At 47.0% G+C, this 24,515-nt stretch overlaps 1 protein-coding gene across 14 annotated transcripts in view; it reads left to right on the top strand.

Annotated features, from left to right (window-relative positions):
• RNF17 (ring finger protein 17) overlaps nt 1-24,515 on the top strand; it is a 502,688-nt gene that overhangs the window by 241,329 nt on the left and 236,844 nt on the right. For all 14 annotated transcript variants that reach the window (XM_088458561.1, XM_088458560.1, XM_088458571.1 and 11 more), the window contains one exon: nt 19,626-19,741. In XM_088458561.1, the coding sequence (XP_088314687.1) occupies nt 19,626-19,741 (116 nt within the window). The remainder of the gene's footprint in view (nt 1-19,625; nt 19,742-24,515) is intronic.

Here is a 24,515-nt window from a genome sequence, read left to right as displayed (position 1 = left end):
GGGGCAGTTAAAAGCTGTCGTTGGGGACCATGTAGAGGCCAGCGGCACCTGGTGGTTGATGCAGCAACGGGGAGGTAAGCCCCAGCACAGAGCGCAAACCCTTGCAAGAGGTTTCCCGCCTCTGAGCTGCTCCTCTTCTCACCCTCCTCCCTTTTTGAGATGTTTAGCCATTTATCATGGCTTTTAATCTACAGGTCTCAGATTTTGGTCCAGTCTCCCTGTATACCTCTCCCTGTGGCCAGGTTACACAGTGCACAAATCCTACCAGCCCTTTGAGGCTTGAGTAGTTGATTTAATGCCCATTATAAGTATATTTATATGCATTGTATGCGACTTGTTCTAGCTCTGCTTTTGTGATATGTTATCATAAAACCTTTCTGACTGTTATTTATATCTATCCCTGCTGCTCTTACGCAAGACCTGGTAGTTGAGGTTTTAAATATCACCTCACCAGCCCCTGTCCTTGATTCTCCTTTGGTGTCCTCTTTATCCCAGATTATGACGCAGCTAGTGGACCTCTTAGCTCCCATGCTGCCTCCTGCCATGGGGTACCCACAGCTATTACAGCCTACTATGTCTGTACCTCCTATGCATCCTCCTTGGATGGATGTTTATGCCCACTCAGTTCAGAATCTGGCTGAAATGTCTACTGCCTATCGGCAAAGGTTACAGACGGACAGGCTGTTAGCCACCAAAGCACATAGGTGGCATGTATTAACCTCTCATTCTACCCAGCTTTTGGATGCTGACACATCTGAGGAGGCAAATGGTGCACAAAGTTCTTTCTCCAAGTCGCACTTGGGCGAGGAGCAGTGTCATGTAACAATGGATATTGAGGGCGGTTTAATCAGTCCTGAATATAAAGGATAATGATCCGGCCCCTAAGCCTAAAACCCGAATGTTTGAACATCAAAAGGTGGTTAAGGCTAAATTCCCTCAATCCTATATGTATAAAATAACATAGTCGTAGAGGCTGGAAGTATCGGTTAATTTTCTCAAGTCACTAGATTAGAACAATATAGAACACTTATTTATAAAACAAGCAAACAAATAATATCAGCAGTTTACATCACATATAATCTAGAGTAATAGATAAGTGATGGTAGCCTAAAAAGATCTTAATATTATAAACATGTATAATTTCAATGTATGATCCTTCGATACGGCCAGATACTGAATACTTTCTTTTCTCCAAAGCAATTAAGGTGCAGTCTTTTTAATCAATGTCACTAGAACATTAATAGTTTATTGGCCCATGCACTGAGTAGAAAGTATCCTTTAAGCAAGTTTTCTACTTCAGGGTCCACAGGGTTGACCTTGGGGTATAGCTGAATCTGGATCCACGGGCACCACGCAGTTGAAGCTTTGCTGCTCCCAGGATGCACTCGGGTCCGTCCTCCTCTATTCCCCGCCCCAGACCACAGGCACCTCAGTTTTAGTTGGTGCCCGGCCGGATTCGGGTCACCCTGGGCAGTGGGGCAGCATAAGCAGCCACTAAGCTTTATTTTAATATTTTTCAAAGAAGATTTTATTTTATTTTTTTTACTATCTTCAGAGCGGCAGCATAAGACTGTCCACCTGGACGTCCATGCTGCCGCTCCAACAGCCCCGCTGGCGCTGCAACGCCAGTACTGATCTGGGGATCGCAGCGGGACCCCGGAGTCAGTACTAGCGTGGCTCCGGGAGTTCCTCCTGACTGCTGCCGGATTCTACGGGGCCAGGTAAGCCGCGTCTAGCGCTTCGCGCTGCACGCGGGGGAAAATGCAGTCTTTCAGCCGCCGGTCTCTGGGGACAGACCGGCGGCGCTAGTAGCGGTGGCATACCCCGCGTGACCGCTGGCCCCCGGGGTGTAAGTACCGGCGGGGAACCGGCTTCCCCGTGGGTTTAGTACTAGCAGGGGAGGCAGCCTTCTCTACTTGAGCGGCTCCTCCCCTCAGCCCAGCGCGCCTTCTCTCATGTGTGCTGGCGTCGCTGGGCTGTTATCTCCTGGCCACTCCTCCTCCGTGCTCTCCGGCGGCCATCTTCCAGGCAGCATCGCAGAGCTCCCGGGTGGATACAGTGGACCAGTCCCCCTGCGTACCTCTCCCCCTGCAAAGGACATTGTTCGCAGCGCTATAGCCCTCCCAGACACTGAATCTGGGAGGTTGATTGTAGCTGAAGGTGCAGTGAGTATAACTTCCTGCATGGTATTTGACTATTGCTAGTGCTGCTGTCTGTGCTTTTTCTACTTACTGTCAGCTTTTTACCTATCCCTTTCCTTCTCCTACGACCCGCAGGTGCGTCGGGGAGGGGTGTTCTTTCTGTGTACCTCATTTATATAAATCTACGTATTTGTGAGGTCTGTCACATACTGCGGTGTGCTACTCAGTACCAGATTGTGGGCTGTTTGTGTTGCATACTTGGGAGTGCGCTGGTGTTATACGCCTTACCTCTTTTCGGTGATACATTTTTTATTGCAAAAGTTTTGTGTCATGTCTGATGAGGAGAATGAGCGCTCTGTGGCTCCTGTGTTGTTTTCCTGCCGACGCTGTTCGGCAGGGGTTGACGGGGCAGATTTGTCTTAGGACGGTCTGTGCGGACGGTGCCAGCTGGTACCTGGTACCTCTAAACCCCCAGTGGCGCAGGATCCTCCGTGGGCGATGTTTACACAAGTGCTGGCGTCGATCGCGGACCGGCTGGCGGTCCCGACTGCGGTCCCTTCTAGGGCGTTGCCCCAGCCTACCATCCCCCGTTCCCAGGGCGTGGCGCATCTGGTGCAGTCTCCTCCCGGATCTCAGACTGTGGGTCCTTATGCGTGTTTGTCTGTATACGTGCAATCTCCCACGGTATCGCAGCAGTCGATGGCACCGTTTCAGGGGTATCCTCAAACGGTACCCCCTCCCTGGGTGGATGTCCTCTCCAGCTCTGTTCAGAGCCTGGCGGTTTCCTCATCGGCCTTTCAAACTATGTTGCACAGTGATTTGCCACCAAGGACGTCCAAGCGACCCATTCCGCCTTCATTGGCGGCACAGTTTACGGACACGGACGTGTCTTCGGCTGACGGGGAGATCCATGAAGACTCGGATGCTGGGGCCCAGGAGGTGGAGGATAAGTCCTCCATTAATGTACCGGCATTGGTTAGGGTGGTGCGGGCCATCCTTCATATAGAGGAGGATGCGCCGGCTCCCAGGTCGAAGTACCCTAATTTTAAGAAGGCCAAGGTAGCTTTGACGGTTTTTCCCGTCTGACCAGTCAACGGATCATATGGCAGGGGCCTGGCAGTTGCCCAGCAAGAGGTTCCAACCGCAGAAACGGTTGGCTTCAAACTATTCTTTTCCTGAGGCTCATTGCAGGAAGTGGGAAACTCCGCCTGCCGTGGATTCCCACGTTACCCGCTTAATTAAAAGCGCTACGCTGCCTTTGCCGTCGATCTCGTCCCTGAAAGATCCCACGGACAGGAAAATGGAGACTTGTTTAAAGTCTATCTACTCTCTCTCGGTGGGCGGTTGCCCGTCCGTCCATGGCCATCTCTTGGTTGGCTAAGGCCTTCGAGAGCTGGGCCAACGCTTTGGAGGATACCTTTCCGGAAGATGCTCCGGAGATCCAGAGAGCGTTGATGGGACAAATGAGGGATGCGGCCTCCTACATTGGGGAAGCATCGTTAGATGAAAGCCTGCTGACCTCTCGGGTGTCGGCTGCAGCTGTGTCGGTGCGTCAGTCCTTGTGGCTGAGGTCTTGGAGAGCTGACGCTGACTCCAAAAAGGGACTGGAGGCCTTACCTTTTAATGGGGAGTTGCTTTTTGGTCCAGACTTGGACAAAATTGTGGACACTCTGCCTAAATCTAAATCAGCCTTCCTCCCTTCGGCTTCTGCACCTACCAAGGTACGGAGCTCTGCCTTTCGGTCCTTTCAGGTTCAGGGCAACGCCAAAGGTCAGTCCTTCCCGAGGCAATCGGCGACCAAGGCCGCTTCTAAGCCCAAGAAGCAGGCCTGGAGTGCCAGGCCCCCTTCTTCCAAGCAGGAGGATAAACCTTCTGCCTGATGGGACGGGCCTCCCTCTGAGGGACCCCAGAGTGGGAGGCCGACTTCTTCTGTTTGCCCAGTGCTGGCACAATACTACCACGGATGCCTGGGTTCGAGAAGTGGTCTCCCAGGGGTACGCCCTGTCTTTCCGGCACAGACTGCCCCACCAGTTTTTCTGCGCGAGTCCTTCTCAGGATACGACCAAGACTTTACAGATTCAGGAAGCTATAGAGTCCTTGCTGAAAGCAGGGGTCATTGTTCCCGTTCCTCAATTACAACGAGGGACGGGGTACTATTCTTCTCTGTTTCTGGTGCAGAAACCCAATGGTTCTCATCGCCCTATTCTCCGTCTCTGAACAAATTCCTCAAGTTCCCAAGTTCAGGATGGAAACGTTACGTTCCATCATTCTGGCGATGGAACCGGGGGATTACATGGTGTCCCTGGATATCCAGGACGCCTACCTCCGTGTTCCGATGGCACCTTCGCACCAGCGGTATCTGAGGTTCGCTATCCTTCAACATCATTTTCAGTTCCGGGCGCTACCCTTTGGCCTCTCCACGGCACCGAGGGTGTTCACGAAGATTATGGCGGTCATGGCCGCACATCTTCGGAACCAGAATGTACGGCGGCTGCCGTATCTGGACGACCTCCTGTTGCTGGCGACCTCCCCGGAGGTATTGTTTCAACATCTCCACCTGACTATCGCTTGCCTGCAAGCGCACGGGTGGCTGATAAATTGGAAAAAGTCCTCCCTGATTCCATCACAGTGCATGGTTCATTTGGGAGCCCTGCTGGATTCTCGTCAGCAACGGATTTTCCTGACTCCGGAGAAGGTCTCCTCCCTGCAGCTGAGGATACACAGTTGCCTGAGCAGTTGCCGCCTGTCAGTCCATTAGGCTATGAGAGTTCTGGGGTCCATGGTGTCGACATTCGACATGGTGGAATTTGCCCAGTTCCATTCCCGGCCCCTGCAGGGGCTGATTCTATCGGAATGGAACGGGTTACCTCACCGGATCCGCTCTCAGATGCTGGTGTTGTCCCCGGAGGTTCGGCAGTCTTTGGCTTGGTGGCTTCAGACAGCGCATCTGGTCGAGGGGCGCCCCTTTTGGATCCTGGACTGCGTCCTGCTCACGACGGATGCCAGTCTCCGGTGTTGGGGGGGCAGTGACCGGCTCATTATCGCTTCAGGGTCGTTGGTCCGCGGAAGAAGCACTTCTCCCCATCAACGTCCTGGGACTGCGGGCAGTATACAGGGCCCTGCAGTCGTCCGGCCCCGCGCTTCACGGAAGGGCGGTTCAGGTGCAGTCCGACAACGCCACCACGGTGGCGTACATCAACCACCAAGGAGGAACTCTGTCGGGCAGCGATGTCGGAGGTGTCTCGCATTCTTGTTTGGGCGGAGTGTCACATTCCAGCGCTCTCGGCAGTCTTCTTTCCCCGGAGTCCTCAATTGGGAGGCGGACTTCCTCAGCCGTCATGACGTGCATCCTGGGGAATGGTCGCTTCACCCAGAGGTGTTTCAGCTACTCGTGGACAGGTGGGGGCTGCCGGAGCTGGACTTGATGGCCTCCCGTCACAATCACAAGTTGCCCGTTTACGGGTCAAGGACAAGAGACGCAGGGGCCTGTCTGGTAGACGCACTGTCGGTGAAATGGACGTTTCACCTGGCGTATCTGTTTCCTCCGATATCCCTGCTTCCTCGCGTTCTGCGGAAATTCAAGCAGGACGGCGGCACGCTCATGCTGGTAGTTCCGGCGTGGCCAAGACGTCCTTGGTACTCCGATCTGAGGTGCCTCTCCATCGACGCTCTGTAATTCTCCCTCAGCGTCGGGACCTGTTGTCTCAAGGGCCCTGCCTTTACCCGGATCTGGGTCGGCTGTCTTTGACGGCGTGGCTCTTGAGACAGCCGTCTTGAGGTCTAGGGGTTTCTCCAGTTCGGTCATTGGTACCATGCTTAGGGCACGCATGCCTGCTTCCGTGCGGATTTACCACAGGGTGTGGCGCACTTATTTTCAGTGGTGTGAATCCAGAAACTATGATCCACAGGTGTTCTGGGTTTCCAGAATCTTGGAGTTTCTTCATTCGGGTTTGGACCTCTGCTTACGCCTGGCCTCTCTGAAGGTTCATGTGTCTGCTTTGTCCGTGTGGTTTCAGCGACGGATTGCTACACTGCCAGATGTTCACAGCTTTTTCCAGGGTGTTCTCAGGATCCAGCCTCCCTTCGTGCCTCCTGTGGCTCCTTGGGACTTGGCGGTGGTACTACGGGTCTTGCAGGGTCCTCCTTTTGAGCCGCTTGAGTCGGTGGAGCTCAAGTGGCTGACGTTTAAGACCATTTTTCTCCTGGCAATTGCTTCTGCTAGGAGGGTGTCAGAATTGGGGGCGCTTTCCTGTCGCCCTCCTTTTCTTATTTTTCACCAGGACAGAGCGGTGCTCCGCTCTCGTCCTGAGTTTTTGCCCAAAGTGGTCTCAAAGTTCCACATTAATCAAGAACTTGTTGTGCCAGCTTTTCAGTCACCTGATCTTTCAGCTGGTGAGGCTTCCTTAGATGTAGTCCGGGCACTTAGAATCTATGTGGACCGGACTGCTTCGGTTAGGAAGTCTGATTCATTGTTTGTCCGCTTCGGTTTTCACAAGAGGGGTTGGCCTGCCAACAAGCAAACGTTAGCCCGTTGGTTTTGTTCCGTTATTTGTGAGGCTTATGCACAGGAGGGTTTACCTGTGCCAGCCTCTGTTAAGGCTCATTCCACTCGTTCTGTGGGTCCCTCTTGGGCTGCTAGACTGCTGTTCAGCTGTGTAAGGCGGCCACTTGGTCTTCAATTCAAACGTTTTTGAGGTTCTATGCGTTTGACACCTTCGCCTCTCAGGATGCATCCTTCGGGCGCCGGGTGCTCCTTTCAGCACAGGAGTGTCCCCGCCCTTAGTTGAACTGTTTTGGGACATCCCCAAGGTCAACCCTGTGGACCCCCTATGGACCCTGAAGTAGAAAACGAGATATAGTAAGAACTTGCCTTTTATCTCTGTTTCTACGCCCTGACGCACCTGGCTTGAAATGGGCTGTGTGGCTGGTCACCGGTTTTCCGTCTCCCATTTCTGTGAGTATGGTTTCTTGTGTGTTCCAGTCTTCCTTCTCTCTGTTTAGTGTACTCCTCCGGCCTTAGCTGCTTACCAACTGAGGTGCCTGTGGTCGAGGGCGGGGTATAGAGGAGGACGGACCCAAGTGCATCCTGGGAGCAGCAAAGCTTTAACTGCGTGGTGCCCGTGGATCCAGATCCAGCTATACCCCAAGGTCAACCCTGTGGACCCTATGGACTTCGTAGAAACAGAGATAACAAAGGTAAGTTCTTACCATATCTCTTGTTATTACCTGCTGACTCCTGTTCTGTATTGAGGGCATATGGCTGGGGCTGGTGAGTGATATTCCTTAGTGCCCAGATAGTAATGCGCTCGACCCAACCAGCGGGGAGTGACTGTTGCCGTTGACTGCCGCTTGTGTGTTCCTTGGGCTGCTTTCTTGGGATAGTGAAAACCCTGCTCCGTTTCAAATACAGCTCCAGCTGTTAAAGTTAGTGAGGCAGGCCCCTTAGTTATCTGCCCGTGGTCGCATTAAGCAGTCCTGTCTCGTGCTTGGTCTGCCACTGGGCAGTGTAGTAATAGCGGTCGGTCTGCTCCTCCAATTATCACCAAACTTTATCTCCGGCTTGTGAGCAGTAATAAAGCCAGTAAACGCTCAAACATTTGTGTAGCCGGAGAGGGTCAGCAAGCAGTCACGGAGTCTTTAGGTTGCAGGTAGTAGTGAAATAAGCAGTGTCCTTGAGATGTTGTAGGTGTTTTGCATGTACCACTGTGATCCCGTGGACACGACTCATTTCACTTACTTACTGGACATAGATATAATGGCATCTCGACACAACCACCAGTAGCTGAGATTCTGTTTCCGTGGCCGGGGATCCAGAAGCTCTCCTGGTTGTTGATCCAGCTGTACCGTGGATGTCTCCTCTCATATATACGTGTTTCCTTCTATCTCCATAATCCTGCGGGTCCTACGCAGGTTGAAGTTGGAGGGAAGCAAGGTGATCCCTGTGGCTCCGGATCGGCCTCAGCGGGTGTGGTATGTGAATATTCTGAGCCTTTCCATCGACTATTAACTGCGTCTTCATTTACGGCCGGATCTTTCTTTCTCCGGGTCTGTGCTTCCATCTGGATAAAGCCCGCCTTGCTTTCAAGGGGATGTCTTGAGATCCTTCCAAAGAGTGAAGAGGTTTTCCAGAAGGGTCATTCGTACCATGCTTAATGCTTGGAAGTCCTCTTCGGTGAAAATTTGTCACTGCGTTTCGCGGATATGTTTTGATGTTCAGACAGGGGCTTTAATCCCAGGTCTTTCTACGTCTCCCGAGTCCTTTCTTTTTCTGCAGGTAGCTCTGAATTTGGACCTCTGGCTCTCTTCCTTAAATCAACAGGTTTCTGTTTACTTACATGTGCTCTGAATGTTCAGACGTTTTTTCAGGGAGTTCTCCATATCCAGCCATCTTTTCCTCCGTTTGCTACCTGGAACCTAGCTTTTGGTTCTTAGGCCTTTCCAGTTGGCTCCCTTTGATCCGTTGATTATGGTGGACTTGCATTGGCATACTGTACGTGGAGGACTGTCTTCCTGCTTGCCATTCAATCGGGCCAGAGAGTGTACGACGTGAGCTGCTTGTCGTGTCGCTCTCCATTTTTTATTTTCCATTCGGATTTTTGTGGACTGGACCATAGATTTCAGCAAGGCTGATTCCCTGTTTGTCCTGTAAGATTTTCACAAGCAGGGCTAGTAAGCAGACCATGGCCAGATGGCTCAGTGTGTCTATCCACTAGGCCTACTCTTTGTTGGATCTTTCTACCCCTTTGCCACCTATGGAGAGCATAAGTCTCCTTTTCCCGAAAGCGCTCATATTGTCTGATTCAGAGATGTACGTTAATGCAGCTGCTAATTTGTATGCATTAGCTGTGTGAAAATATGCAAAGACCACTGATAATCACTCAACTCGGTCAAATGTGCTACATTTAATTTGCAAAGATTCCATTGAAACATTTTGAGAAGCTGGACAAGGTCGATACACCAGGTATGTCGCAGAAAATCATCACTCTTTGAAATGATGGACATGGACAACTGGAGCAAAGATGCTTTGTCCAAACTATTTTGGTAGTGGAAATTGTTGGATTGAGTTGTTAACCAATTTCCAGAGAAAAAATGGTATCTGCACACTGTGGCCATCCGTTTGTTGGTAAAATTTTGGGCCTTCCAGAGATGGATCTGATGGCCTCTTGCCACAATAGTAAGATGCCCTGGTTTTACCCCAAGTCTAAGGACCCATTGACATCACTTGTGGATGCCACAACAATAAAGGGACTACTCAAGTTGGCCTATCTCTCTTCCCCTGCTTCCAATGCTCCATTGTATTCTAAAGCTGACCATATCAGAGTGGGTTCCTCTGATCCTAGTGGTTCCAAATTGGCCAAAAAAAAGGTGTTATACTCACTTACTCAGCAAGGCAGCGGGTCCTGGTTGGCGTCTATCTCTGAGGATGATCTGCTGCCTCAATGTGTCTTTACCCAGGAGTTTCTTTGTTTGGCTTTAACAGTGTGGCTGTTAAAGACAACATTTTCTGAACTTGGTGTAATGGTATTTGGAATAGGTGGTACAGATGATAAGCGTTAGGAAGCCGGTGTCTGCACTTAATTATGAGGTACTTTTTTTGTTTTTTTTAATGTGAACACTTGAATTTTCCCTCTTTTGTACTATTCCCCCCTTCTTTCCTAGTTGGGTTTGGATGGTAACCTCCATCTGGCTTCCTTTTTAAAGTTCTAGGGGTCTATTTACTAAGCAGTATTAGGAGACAGAGTGAAAAGTGATAAGGTGCCAGCCATTCAGCTCCCAACTGTCATCTCACAGGCTGTGTTTGAAAAATGACAGTTGGAAGCTGATTGGCTGGCACCTTATCACTTTTCACTGTGTCTCCTAACCACTGCTTAGTAAATAGACCCCCTAGTGTGTTCTTTGTTTATATCCAAAAAAAGCATACATTTATGGCAGCGTTTCAGAGCTTCTTGCAAGGTGTTTTTCACATATAGCCAGGGATCTTAACCTTGTCCTTACAGCTTTCTAGTTCCCACTATTTAAACCTATCCAGAAGTTCAATTTCTTTTGACTTGCAAGAGTGGACTTTCGTTTTGCAGTTGTGTCGGCACTTGGGCTCTTTAAATTGGGAGCTCTGTCCTGCAAGTCATCTTGTCTTGTTTTTCATAACAGGGTTTTGTTATGTACATCTTTGTTGTATTATTCTAAAGCAATATCAATATTTCACAGAACGCTGGCTCAGTGAATCATCCCTGCTTCAGTGGAAGACTGATTTACTTTAAAGAGGAACGTTTGATTCAAGCTGTGAGATTTTACCTCGATAAAGCATCTAATATTCTAAAGAAATGATTTGTTAACAATTTTTATGATGTGCAAAAACATGATTGGCCAGCAGCCAAACAGACTATAGCAAGAAGGATCAGGTCCTCTATTCAGCAGGCTTATTCTGGTTTCAGTCACCAACTACCAAACCAAATTTCACCTCTCTTTAGGAAATGTGCTAATACTGTACTTCCTGTCCTCCTCCAAGCAGCTATCACACAGCCACTTGGTCCTCTATCCACTCATTTTCAAAGCTTTACCTGTTTCAGATATAGGGCCGTATTCAATTTGAGGTGATAAGTCCGGATCTGCGGTAATTTACCGCCGATGATGTCATTATTGCCTGTTTTGGTTTTACCCTGTATTCAATTTCAAAGACTTTCCTCCTAGGCGGAAAGTCGATGCAATGTAATAGGCGGTAAAGTATCGCCTATGAATGGCAGGCGGTAAAAAGTGCACAATTGGGTTTTTGGGGTGCAACGTTTCGGGAACCCCCGTGCAGCCTTCAGACAGTCCCCCAAAGGTAATCTGTGTAAAAAAAAACAAAAAAAAACTTAAGGACACCCCAAAAATTGACTTTGAAAAAGGGGGCAAAAAAAAAAAATAATTGGGGTGCAATCTAAAAAACTAGCGAACTTGACTCTGGGGGGCGTCCCAAAGTATGCCCCCAGCTTTTTTTTTTGATTGCAGGTGTTTGCGGCAGGTGGATTTTTCACGATTTTTTTAAGTCACTTCAGCAAGCTTAAAATATGCTGAACCCCATTTTCAAGTACCCCAAATTTGATGGGCATCATTGTTTTGCCCTTAAAAAAACTTCTAAATGCTCTTCTGCATCACCTTATTCAAAGCAGCATTTATGCACCTGCCGTGGCTATTAGAAACCTCGACTTCCTTCAGGAGTTAAAAATGGGGGTAACCTTTGTCCTCCCCTATGTCTAAACATCTTTAAGGGGGTCCCTAGAATATTTCCCGAAAATTCCCTTTTTGTTTAACCTGTAAAAAAACGGGGTAAAAATTTACCCCCAAAAGCCAAACCAACCCCAGGTTTGCCAGCCAGTGGTGGTTTCTAAAAATATGGGGATCAAAAAGTGTAGGGTTCCACCGTATTTTAGAAACCAACCCAAGGCTGCAGGGACGAGTTCTGGTTTTAAATATAGGGGTAAAAAAAACAAATGTGGGATTCCCACTATATTTAAGACCAACACTAGACCCAACTGACTAGTGTGTAATGCCAGAGACCCAATCACCGTGGCTCCAGGTCCAAAGCATTAGCACCCCAAATCGGTCAGCGCAAGCCGGTGATCTCGGGGGAGTCGGGGACCCCCCAAAGAAGGGTCCCCCTCCCTCCCAAGCACCACAGGCTTACGCTGAAGCCCGGGGCTCTTCTCTATACCCCTGGTTTGGTGGCTATTATCGTGGCTCGGCTCAAATTGAATACGGCCCATACTTTATAAACTCTAGCTTTGGTTACAAAGTTTGGCATTCAGCCACGTCTGAGCGAACTCTTTGGAGTGTCCTCGTGTTAGCTGTGTCCTCAAATTTATAAAGGACAGATTTTTGGTATCCTTCATTAAATCGGTTTCTTCGAGTCTATCTGGGGGATACTGTGTTTTTATGGTCATTGGAGTCTGTTGTATTTGTGATTTTTTTTTTTATTTTAGTTCTTTACCCTTTTGGGATTTTGCAATCTAGAAACTGAGAGTTGGTTGATGTGGGGAGAATTTTTTACTTCAATTAAATAAAGTTTTAAATGCCTCAAGTGCAAAAATTATCTCATCTGTATTACCTGTGAGTTACACATAATAAGTTATCATTTGATCTTATGATTTATAAATGTCATCCTTGTTTAAAGAGGGCGTGGCAATTCATTGTAAATGTTATGTTGCCAAATGTATCCCCATTATAGGGCTGCCTCTCTTCTAAATGATATTTACATTCTATCTGTATAATGCTCAGCTTGTTAGTATATCTAATATTACTATAGACCACACCAAAATATAAGAGGCAGTTCTACAAAAACGTAGCTGTAACAAGTTTTGTGATGGAATCCAATCCTGTATTCCAGTTTCTATACAGAATCAAAACAAGTTCATGTCTTTAAAGACTGAATTTCTCTTCATAACCTTAGGCTAGGATGTACATAATAGTACTAACGATACTGCCTTTGAACCTCTATATACCCCTGCCTATTCCTTCTAATATCCTGCCTATAATCCTCTAAGGATGACGCTAATTTTCGTACGCGGTCATACAGTAAATAGACTCCAGACCTAGAACCTGTGGTTCCAAAGCACAAAGTATTCAAGTAAAAGTACAGCAGTTACATGCTATGATCCTCATATAATTTTAGCGCAAAGAAATTATACATACTCAGCGCTCTCTGGTCCAGATGTTGGCATTTGCAAGAAACCCCCGTCAATCAGCATTCAGCACGAAGACTAGGAACCCAGGGTCAGAGCACACATATTTATACCCCCCAGAAATAAACAACACAATAGAGAAGTTTGTTGCTAATACCATTGGTCCTAAAGGAGACTGCATATGTTACAAGGCATTTAATAGGTTAGTTCAAATAGACACAGCCCAGCCTCTAACAACTGGTGGTCTCTGGTTTCTCGCCTCATACAAATCCTAACAGTTGTTCATATAATGTACATTTTGTTGCTTGAAGTCTCTGCGGTCCATAAGTTGAGAATGCATGTTGCGATCTCTCCATCGATATTACCGGAATACTGTTGAGAGAGTACGCATCAGTACAATACCAAACATGGCTTACTTATCACGTATAAAACCTTAGTTACGAAATAACCTTTATTTCCTAGCAATGATAATAAATGTGCATACTCGAATCTTATACCTTTAAAGCTTATGGAACCTTGTATGTGAATATGTAATGTGTGAGTATGTATGGTTTGATGTAAAGACGCTAGTTAACGTGGGGCAGATGCGTGTGCATGAAGCTAATCAGTGTTTTCATACAGGATCTTATGCATTCGCTAATATGCGACTAGTTAACAGCGCAATTGTGCGTCTTAATGTGTGTATGAGAAATGGTGAAAGGTGCAATCGCATGATGCTAATAGTAATATCGCCACATGTACTAAAGTGAGTTTATCTAAAATGGCGCTTAGACGGCCATTCGCAAAATGGCGTCTTGCGATCTCATTTCCAAGATGGTGTCTTGCAACCAGTCGCAAGATGGCGTCGTTGCGATCCAATTTTAAACTGATCTTGTCTCAGTTAATAATCCAGCTTCGACAGTACCAAATGAAGAGAAACCAAAAATATAGTACAGAGGTTCCAAAATAACAATATTATTTTTTAAGTGTATAAGTATAGAGAAGGAGGCTCCGGATCCTCCAATCCTGTACCAAACAGGTACAGTCAAAGGCAAATGGAGTTCCAAGACAGAATTCCAAAGTTCAGGTAAGCATTAAATGAATGCCAATGCGTTTCGAGTAACACACTCTTCCTCAGGGCTGTGTGCTTACCTATGACTACATTCTTCCTGTTTATAGAAAGGAGTCTGAATGCCAAATCCCTGTGACCCCAGACAGACGTGAATGGGGGCTAATGTTGAAATACAATCAAAAGCCAATATTTCACTAATTCATAATATTGCTGATAAATAAATTGCAAATAAAGCATATAAAAGTATTGTATTAGAAATACAATAACATCAAAATAAATAACTGATATGGCCAAACTTCCGGTTTCTGTGGCTAGTTCCTGTCTGCCTGTTTCTATAGTAACTTGATGAACTTCACATCCTGTAAGGAGCGGACCGGACGTAAAAAGTGCGGCAGACCGGAACTGGCATAAATATAAATAAGAACATTTGTCAAAGCTTATTTATATTCTAAATAAGTCCATCAACATTACTATAAATAATAAGAAAGTGCTAATTCCTTAAAATCACAGGCTGGATGTGTCCGCCATGAACCAGAATTAAAAAAAAAAAACGTAATTCACCATCAACAAACCAGAAGTGCTGTTCAGTAATGACCTCATCCAGTTTTAGAATACACCTTTTGCAGGTACAGGAGGTAGTCTACCGCGCACACATCAGGCGGTGCCTTGCTCTTCCCTATTCTATGAATTTGGAGGTGAGCCATCACGTCCCGCTGCTCCCATGGTAAGCGCTCTGCAGATATCTCGGGCAGCGCGGCCCCGCCATTTTCCTGTGCGCTGTTGAGCAACATCGGGCTTGCTGGGGGACAGCTTATTAACACTATAAAATTAGCCGCCCTTTGGCTTGCCAGATAGACTGGCTAGTTACCGGAAGCTGGGGGCGGGGCTTAGTGGTGGTTCAGAACTTCCCTCTAGCCCGCATGAATTCCGGACAGGGTCTTCTAACGGGTGATTTCCCTTTCTGCTGGTCAGAAGCCCATATTAAAGACTGTTTCCCCGCCAATTTATAGCCTAGTCATAAAATGGTTGCGCTGGGTGTTAGGCTACTGCATATACAGCACACCGTTTTCTTGTGCAGGACACTAGCAGTATTCAGGCGCTTTGTTTAATTGGCTGCATAGTCTCTAACATAGAAGTAGCACAGAGCCGGGTGTGCAGTCTCCTGCATTTTTCCTCTTATGCGCTGCATATTTGGCAGCACTGGGGGACTGTGTTTGCGTGTGTGTATAAGGGATGTGCGGGCTCGGATTAGTTCAGATTTTCCCGCCAAATTCAGTTTTTTTTCCCGCCAGAAATCAGATCTCAGAAGGAGGCAAAACGTCATCTTTCATGGACTTTTGTCCAGTAATGATGATGTTTGTCCATATAAGATGACGTTTTGCCTCTTACGGAGTCCCGATTTTTGGCAGGAAAATATGAACTAATCCGAGCCTGCACATCCCCAGTGTGTGTATGTATGCGTGTGTGTGTGTGTGTGTGTGTGTGTGTATATATATATATATATATGTGTGTATATATATATATATATATATATATATATATATATATGTGTGTGTGTATTTCACAATCATTCCACAAGTTTGTATTTATTACCTTATATAATAGGAGTAGGTGGATCAATTGCTATGGTGGTTGACTGCAAAGCCTAGACTGTGAAGTTTGATCCGCACCTATGAATGTATTTCTTCGACAGGTTGCTCCTTCACTATATTTCCTCAGCCATCTGTGCAAACTTAGAGGTTTGCATATGTGTAAAGTGCTTCCGGAGAGTATTCACAACTCTTCACTTTTCCACATTTTGTTATGTTACAGCCTTATTCCAAAATGGAATCAATTTTTGTCCTCAAAATTCTATATACAATACTCCATAATGACAACATCTAAAAAGTTTTTTTTAGATTTTAGCAAATTTTAATTAAAAAAACAAAGTAAGAAATCACATGTACATAAGTATTCACAGCCTTTGCTCAATATTTTGTTGATGCACCTTTGGCAACAATTACAGCCTCAAGTCTTTTTGAATATGATGCCACAAGCTTGGCACACCTATCTATGGGCAGTTTCGCCCATTTCTCTTTGCAGCACCTCTCAAGCTCCATCACGTTGGATGGGAAACGTCGGTGCACAGCCATTTTCAGATCTCTCTAGAGATGTTCAATTGGATTCAAGTTTGGACTCAAGGACATTCACAGAGTTGTCCTGAAGCCTGTCCTTTGATATCTTGGCTGTGTGCTTAGGGTCATTGTCCTGCTGAAAGATGAACAGTCGCCCCAGTCTGAGGTCAAGAGCGCTCTGGAACAGGTTTTCATCCAGGATGTCTCTGTACATTGCTGCATTCATCTTTCCCTCTTATCCTGACTAGTCTCTCAGTTCCTGCCGCTGAAAAACATCCCCACAGCATGATGCTGCCACCACCATGCTTCACTGTAGGGATGGTATTGGCCTGGTGATGAGCAGTGCCTGGTTTCCTCCAAACATAACTCCTGGCATTCATGCCAAAGAGTTCAATCTTTGTCTCTCATGGGCTGAGAGTCCTTCAGGTGCACTTTGGCAAACTCAATGTGGGCTGCCGTGTGCTTTTTTACTAAGGAGTGGCTTCCGTCTGGCCACTCTACCATACAGGCCTGATTGGTGGATTGCTGCAGAGATGGTTGTCCTTCTGAAAGGTTCTCCTCTCCACTGAGGAATGCTATAGCTCTGACAGAGTGACCATCGGGTTCTTGGTCATCTCCCTGACTAGGGCCCTTCTCCCCCTATCGCTCAGTTTAGACAGCCGGCCAACTCTAGGAAGTGTCCTGTTGGTTCCGAACTCACTTCCATTTACGGATGATGGCCACTGTGCTCATTGGGACCTTCACAACAGCTGATATTTTTCTGTACACATCCCCAGATTTGTGCCTCGAGACAATCCTGTCACGGAGGTTTACAGACAATTCCTTGCACTTCATGCTTGGTTTGTGCTCTGACATGCACTGTCAAGTGTGGGACCTTATATTGACAGGTGTATGCCTTTCAAAATCATATCCAAACAACTGAATTTACCACAAATGGACTCCAATTAAGCTGTCTGAACATCTCAAGGATGATCAGTGGAAACAGGATGCACCTGAGCTCAATTTTGAGCTACATGGCAAAGGCTATGAATACTTATGTACATGTGATTTCTTAGTAGTTTTTTTTTTATTAAATTTGCAACAATCTCAAAAAAACTTTACACGTTGTCATTATGGGGTATTGTGTATAGAAATTAATTTATTCCATTTTGGAATAAGGCTGTAAAATAACAATGTGGAAATAGTGAAGCGTTGTGAATACTTTCCGGATGCACTGTATGTTTATATATTTATATCTTAAGTGCTTGCTTCGACAGCATATACACTAAAACCTGGAACCTGGGATTATCTAGCCCAGTGTACAATAGATCACTGGTTCTCAAACTCTGTCCTCAGGACCCCACACAGTACACATTTTCAAGGTAACCTAACAGGTGCACAGATGTATTCATTACTCACTGACACATTTTAAAAGATACACAGGTGGAGCTAATTATCTCCATTGTGATTCTATGAGGAGACCTGGAAAACCTGCGCTGTTTGGGGTCCTGATGACCGAGTTTGCGAACCTGAGGATTAGTATATGCCGATTTTCTTCACGGTCATTAGGAAGTCCACAGAGATCAATATGGGGTATAGTTTTAATTTTAGCAGCTACCCCTAAGCCTTTTAGGTAAAAGGACAGTCCTTTCCAAGGCAGCCTGCATCAAACAGACAACCAAGTCTAGATCTCAGAAGCCTAGGGTGGCCAGACGTACAGCTTCCCAGTCGACAATCCCTCTGCCTGATGGGACGGACCTCCTCTTGGGGGATCCCAGGGTTGGAGGCCGACTTCTACAGTTCGCCGACTCATGGCATTATACAACCATAAGCCTGACTCACAAAAGTGGTCTCGTGGATACGCTCTCACCTTCCTCCCTAGCAATTTTTTGGTACAGTACAGTGTTCTGAGGAAGCTCATCCATGGTGTGCGACTAGGGTTGCCGTTTCTTCTGTTTCTTTCGACTTAGGCTGGGAGTTTGAGGAATTACCTGCAACTGTCCTGCACGGAGTTCTGATTCTCTCTTGTGCTCTACGTCGCTTGCTTCTCAGCTCGATTTGTTGTCCTACTGTCAGTGTGTGGCAGTCCCTGTTCGGTTGGCCGCTAAATCTGCAAGATCTAAGCACTTCCCGCATGGGAGATTAGCTTTGGGATGTCCGCATTGTCTATTCTCCAGTGTCCCCTTGTGAATGAAGTAGAAAATAGGATTTTAGTACTTGCCAATAAATCCCTTTCTCCGATTTCACGGGGGACACTGGACGCCCACTCAGCGCTGTTTTCCTACCTTCTTGTTTTTGGTTCATTATCGCCTAGTTTGACTGTGGTTCCTCTGCATTATATTGTTGTGTGACTGCATGTGTTCCCTGCATTGAGTCGGTCTTTTTCCGTTCTGTGGCGTTCTCCTTCTCCTCGTCTTCCTATTCTCCGTCTCCTCTCTGGGTCGGTTTCTTTACTGGGGCTGATGGGGCATAGAGGGGGAGGAGCCAGTCACACTTCTAAAAATTTTTAAAAGTGCCAGGCTCTACTCTACCAACCTATATACCACATTGTCTATGGTCCAGTGACCCCTGTGGAATTGGAGAGAGGGATTTATTGGCAAGTACCAAAATCCTATTTTGTCAAAAGATTTAATTTTTATGTACTGCATCCAGATATTGCATCAAATTATATGTTGCTGTAGTAACCAAAATATATAATGATTCATAAACCCATATCTTAAACATTTTCTATAAAAGAATAAAGGTAAAATTGAAGGCACAAAGATTAAAAACCTCAATTTCCAAAACTCATAGAACACTGTATTCAATTTATAGATCCAAGACTATTCGGCCTTAGCGCGTAGATTTTCTCTATCCAATTTGCTTTATTATGTTGTCTTTCAATATATTGTTTCAAACCTTGGGTGCAACAATTGTGAGAGGACTTAAAATACTCTGATAAGCTGTGGTTTGTAAGTCCCTTTTTAATATTTCTTGTATGCTTGGTAAGATGAAATTGCCAAGCTCTCGTGGTCCTACCGACGTAAAAAAAGACCACACAAGCTTGCGATTAAATACACCACATTACAGGAATGGTATTATAAAATCCATAATTTTGAATTCCTTATTCTGAACAACAAAGAAGTGTATTAAGAAGTCTTGCTAGGGACTAATTTACAAACTGTAATCATTCCGTATCGACGAAACCCGTGTTCTTAGGGTTAGTGGATTCATTATGGCACTTGAGGTTAGTTGCCCTACTATAAATAAATTGGAGTACATCAGGGATAATACTCTTCAGGATAGGATCCTTTTTTAAGTAGATGCCAATTTTTTTTGACGATTGACTAATTTTTTTCTGATTGGATCCATAAGTAGTGGTAAATGACCATTCATTACCTAAAGGTTTGGCTTTTTTAACCTTAGGCTTGAGAAGATCTTCTCTATGCATTAAATATACTTCTTCATAACTTTATTTAATTCGTCTTTGTTATAAACCTATTGTAATCCTTTGCTTAAAACCGTTGGCTTTGATGTACAGCAATAACATATTTTGGTACAAGCACAACAGTTTGAGTAGAGAGGGTTTAGTTTATCAGTTTGGCATCAATAATTGTAGCCCCAAGTAGGTAACAGTCGTTTACTAATAAGGAGGAGGTGCATTGTTTTGTCTGTCTTTCACTTTGTTTCCCTTTTTGTCTAGGATTACCTGGTTCTCAAGATGCCGTCATAAAGTATGTTGACTTTGGCAATGTTGGCAGAGTTAAAATCACAAAGTTAAGACAAATAAAGGATGAATTCCTGCCACTTCCACGCCAGGTAAATATGTGGAAGTGATGTGTGTGTTTAAATGTTCTAGCATCTTACATGTTGTTAATGAAGTAGACTTGCTGCCTGTTTTCACTATTTCTTTTGTGGCTGTTGGAGGGCATAATGATTGCTAGAGGAGTATGGGCACTCCTTGATACACCACGAGCTCGCTAGGAGAACTGTAGTTTAGTTTAATTACGCTGAGATTGTGGTTCCTGCCCAAGAGCTGTTTGTGCAGTGTGTGTGTTCTATTTCTTTTTTCTTTTAATTTGATTCTTTGTGGATGAGCCATAAAGAATAGGGTCAAATGGGTAACAGTATTCTAGCTAATTAAAGTGCTTTTTACCAGCTTGTGGCAACAATGAATGAGGATCCTGATTAGCGATGATCCAAATCAGCACAGAGGTACAACCATAAATATGGAGTCCTGGGCCATAGTTCCGGAAATGGACAAAAGCAGCATGGAAGTCCAGAACCTGCTTTTGTCTTACCTGTACCTTCGGGACATTATCCTTAGATTCGGTCAATCAGCGTTCGATTTCCGGAACTGTGGCCAATTTCTACTTCAGGGTCCATAGGGGGTCCACAGGGTTGACCTTGGGGTATAGGTTGGGAACCAAATCCGGGCACCACGCAGTTAAAGCTTTTATCTCCCAGGATGCACTGGGTCCACTCTCCCTATAACCCCACCCCCAAGCCAGAGGCACCTCAGTTTAAGTTGGTGCCCGGCCGGAGTCGGGTCACCGTTAGCGCAGGGGGAGCTGATTAGCAGCCCCTAAGCTTATTTTATTTTTTTAGGGACAAAGTTTTTTCCATGGACTTTGGACTCTTCAGAGCGGCAGCGTCGGACTGTCCATAGGACGTCTAAGCTGCCGCTCCGTCACCCCGCTGGCGCTGAGACGCCAGTACAGATCTGGGGATCTCAGCGGGACCCCAGAGTCTGTACTAGCCGGACTCTGTGGGCGCCCAGGACTGCTGCCGGATCCACGGGGAGCAGGTAAGGTCGCGGATCACCGCTTGCGGTGATCCGCGCATTTCAAATGCAGTCCTGTGCCTCCGGTCTCAGGGGACAGACCGGAGGCGCCGGCAGTGGCGGCGGGCCCCCCATACCCCGTGTGTCCACTAGACCACCAGGGACTTAACGATCGGTGCAGGGAGCCGGCGTCCCGGGGGTTAATAGCCGGCCAGGGGAGGCAGCCTTCCCTGTTACAGCGGCTCCTCCCCTCAGCTCAGCGCGCCTTTCAGTATCCATAGTCTGGCGTCGCTGAGCTGCTTCCTCCGCGGGCCACGCTTCCTCTGAGGTCTCCAGCGGCCATTTTATCTCTGTGGTGCAGCAGAAATCTCTCAGGATGGCAGTTGGTCCAGTCCCCCTGCGTACCTCACCATCAGGTCAGTGTACACAGCGCTGTAGCCTTCCCAGACACTGAATCTGGGCAGTTGAATGCAGTGTAATAGTGCAGTATATTATATGACATGTTTATGTATATATGTATATATCTGCATTGTATGTGACTTATGCTAGTGCTGACTGTCTGTACTTTATTCTCTCACCTGTCAGTGTATATCTATCCCTTTTCTTTATCTGCCCTAATACAGCTGTACTTAGGGTGGTTCTGAGACCTCACATTTATATACTTGTTAATATTTGTGTGGTTTGTCACATACTGTTGCGTGCTGCACGTTGCCATATTTTAGATGGAACTGTGTGTTGCATACGCTGAAAATGGGTCCCTGCAGCTAATTTTTGGCATCAGTCAGGACCAGTATAGTGCTGCTTAATATTTCCGCCAAGATTGGTCAGATATGTCTGACCAGGAGATAGAGCGTTATACTGCACCCATTTTTACTATCCTGCAAGTCATGTGCTGCAGGTGTTAGTGCGGAGGATTTGACTCATAAAGGGTTCTGTATGTGGCGTCATCTGGTGCTGGCCTCTTTCACGACCCCCTTGGGCGGTTTGTTTTCTCGGGATCCTCTCAATTGCGGATCGCCGGGCGGGCCCCATTGTTGTACCTCACTTGGGGTTACTTCACCATACTGCCCTTTTCATCTCAGGGTATCTCGCAGCTTCTTGCACTCTTCCCCTGTGACACAGACTACCGCTCCCTGCAGGGGTTTTTCGCAGTATATGAATTCCCCCTGGTGCCACAATAGTCTGTCATTCCCCTTGCAGGGATTACCACAACAGCCACCCTGGGTGGATGTCGTTTTCTACGAAACGCTAATTGGCGTGGTTGACGCCCTGTGGGTACTTCCCAGTTGGCTCTGCCGTGAACTGGGTACTGTTTGGGGCTCTTTCCCTCTTACACGGGGGGAAGCCTATTTTTAAGGCTGGTAGCAGGTCCATTCTGGTTAGAGTGAATGTTGACCTGCACCTGTATCATACACCCTCAGTATTGCGTGCCTTCGGGTTCCCTGTTGCTGACTAGCGGGTGGATCGCATAGCGGGACTCTGGCTGTTGCCAGATAGGAGGTGTTACAACAGTGTTTGGCCTCCTGTCCCAAATTCCCTGAGGGTCATCACGAGCCCCTCCTGGGGTGGATGGGCGTGTTACTCGTCTGATTACAGACGTTACTACGCCTCCCATTCCTGCGTGGTCGGATTCTTCGGATCCGTAGGTGGTAACTCTGCCTGAAATCAGTATACTTGCTTTCAGGAGTTGTTACCCATCCTACCATGGCTATAGCATGGTTGGTTAATACTATTGCATATTGGGTTGATGCATTTGTAACATTTTTTCCCCTCCAACACGTCGGGGGTTCAAATGTATTTGGTCGCTCACGTAATATATGCTGTTGTCATAGGTGGAAATGCCTATATTGGATACCAGTCTCCTAACTTTCAGAGTTCCGGCTGCGACTGTATCCTCCGTAATACCCTATGGCTGCGCTCTGGGAATGCAGAGGTGCAGATACCATCTTTAGGGTTGATATTGTTTGGTCCTGACCTTGACAAGATTGTAGTAACATTGGCAGTATTACTAACGACAAGTTTACCGCTTTCAGCTATGCCCACTACAAGGCCTCAGACTAAGTCTGTTAAGTCTTTTTTGTCCTCTGGGTCAGCCTAAAGGTCTGTTTCTTCGTAGACTGTCGGCATCTACAAGGGCCGACATATCCAGTACCGAGCAGGCCTGGACTGCCAGCCGATCCTGCTTCTGAACCTACGGATATCTCTTCAGCCTGACGGGACAGGCCTACAACTGGGAGATACCGATTTTCTCAGTTCGCACGGTATTAGTGTCAAGTTGCCGCGGCTACGTGGGTAGGAGGGTACGCCCTCTTTACAAGGGCCTTACAGATCCAGAAAGCTATGCAGTTGTTGCGGTAAGCGGAGCTAATTAGGCCATCCCCACTATCTCAGTGAGGGACTGGTTGTTCTGTTTTCTTTCTGGTGCGGTGGCTGAATGGTCCTCTTTGGCCTATTCTCTGTCTCAATTCCCTGAACCAGTTCCTAAAGCTACCTGGGCTCAGGAGGAAATCCCTATGCTCCATCATACGATGTTTGGAACCTGGGGACTTTATGGTATCACTGAATATACAGGACGCGTGCCTACGGGTACTTACAGAGATCTTTCCTCAGCATGGGCTGAGGTTTGCTGTATCACAGCAACACTTACAATTTTTTGGGCTCTGCCTGTTGGGACTGTCCTCAGCCCCACAGGGGTTTACCAGCGTTTTGGATTTTCTGACAGTTCTTCTGTTCAGTATATCCCAATGCTCCTGTACCTGGACGGCCTCCTGCTCTTAGCGGGATCACCGGGGTACTTTACGGCCAGGTCAGGATGACTGTGGCTTCTTCGGGGTGCAGACGTTTAATCAACGGGGAAAAAGTCCTCCATGCATCCCTCTCTGGGTATTCTTCATCTAGGATCCCTGCTGGATTCTCAGAATCTGAGAATTCTTCTGGCGTAAGACGGAATCTCCTCTCTTCCATTAGGAGTACATGGTTGTCTGCGCAGTCGACAGATGTCTTTACACTCTGGGATGCATGGTGGAATGGGCTCAGTTCCATTCCAGGCCTTTCCATAATTGGCTCATCTCCAGATGGAACGAGTTTTTTCTGTCGGATAACTGTTCAAACGATGATGCTCTCTCCGGAGGCAAGTCTGTCCCTGTCCGGGTGGCTATGGCCATCTCGTCCAGGGTTTTCTTTGCTATGGACAGTGTCTGGATCGAATCCTTTTCAGTGCAGTTGGACGTCTGTCGATTCCACCCTGTCAATTAACTTACTCTGGCATAACTCTTGTTTCCCGGTGAACCTGAAAAGGTTCAGTCCGACAGGGTCAGGACAGTGGCTTCCTTTTTAGCAACACTGTTCGTTGGGTGGCAATGACAGGTATGTCACATATTCGGACATAGTCCGAGGGTCTCCTCCCGACCATCTCGGCAGCGTTCATTTCAGGAGCTCTCCATTGGGAAGCGGGAGTCCTCAGCCGTCACGACGTGCATCCCGGGGACTAGTCTCTTCCCCAAGAGAGGTTTCATCTCCTGGTGAGCAGGGGGGGCCCCCCTGAGGTGACCCTCATGGCCTTCTGACTTTATCACACTATGGTGTTACAGTCCAGCTCTGGGGATTCTGAAGCAACCTTCAGCGACTCTTTGTCGGTGAAGTGGTCCTTCCACTTTGTGTACCTGTGTTCTCCGGTCTCCCTTCTTCCTCGAGGTCTTTGGAAGTGTTTTCAATCGAGACGGAGATGCTTTCCTGCTGGTGGCTCCTGATTGCCCCAGATGTCAGGGGTACTTGGATCTTCGGAGTCTCTACATCGATACTCCATCCCTG

This window comes from Taudactylus pleione, unplaced genomic scaffold (genome assembly GCF_031769625.1).
Source record: "Taudactylus pleione unplaced genomic scaffold, aTauple2 ptg000842l, whole genome shotgun sequence".
NCBI classification, from domain to species: Eukaryota; Metazoa; Chordata; class Amphibia; order Anura; family Myobatrachidae; genus Taudactylus; species Taudactylus pleione.
The sequence above is the reverse complement of the archived record's forward strand: the minus strand, read 5'-3'. Positions and strand labels throughout refer to the sequence as shown.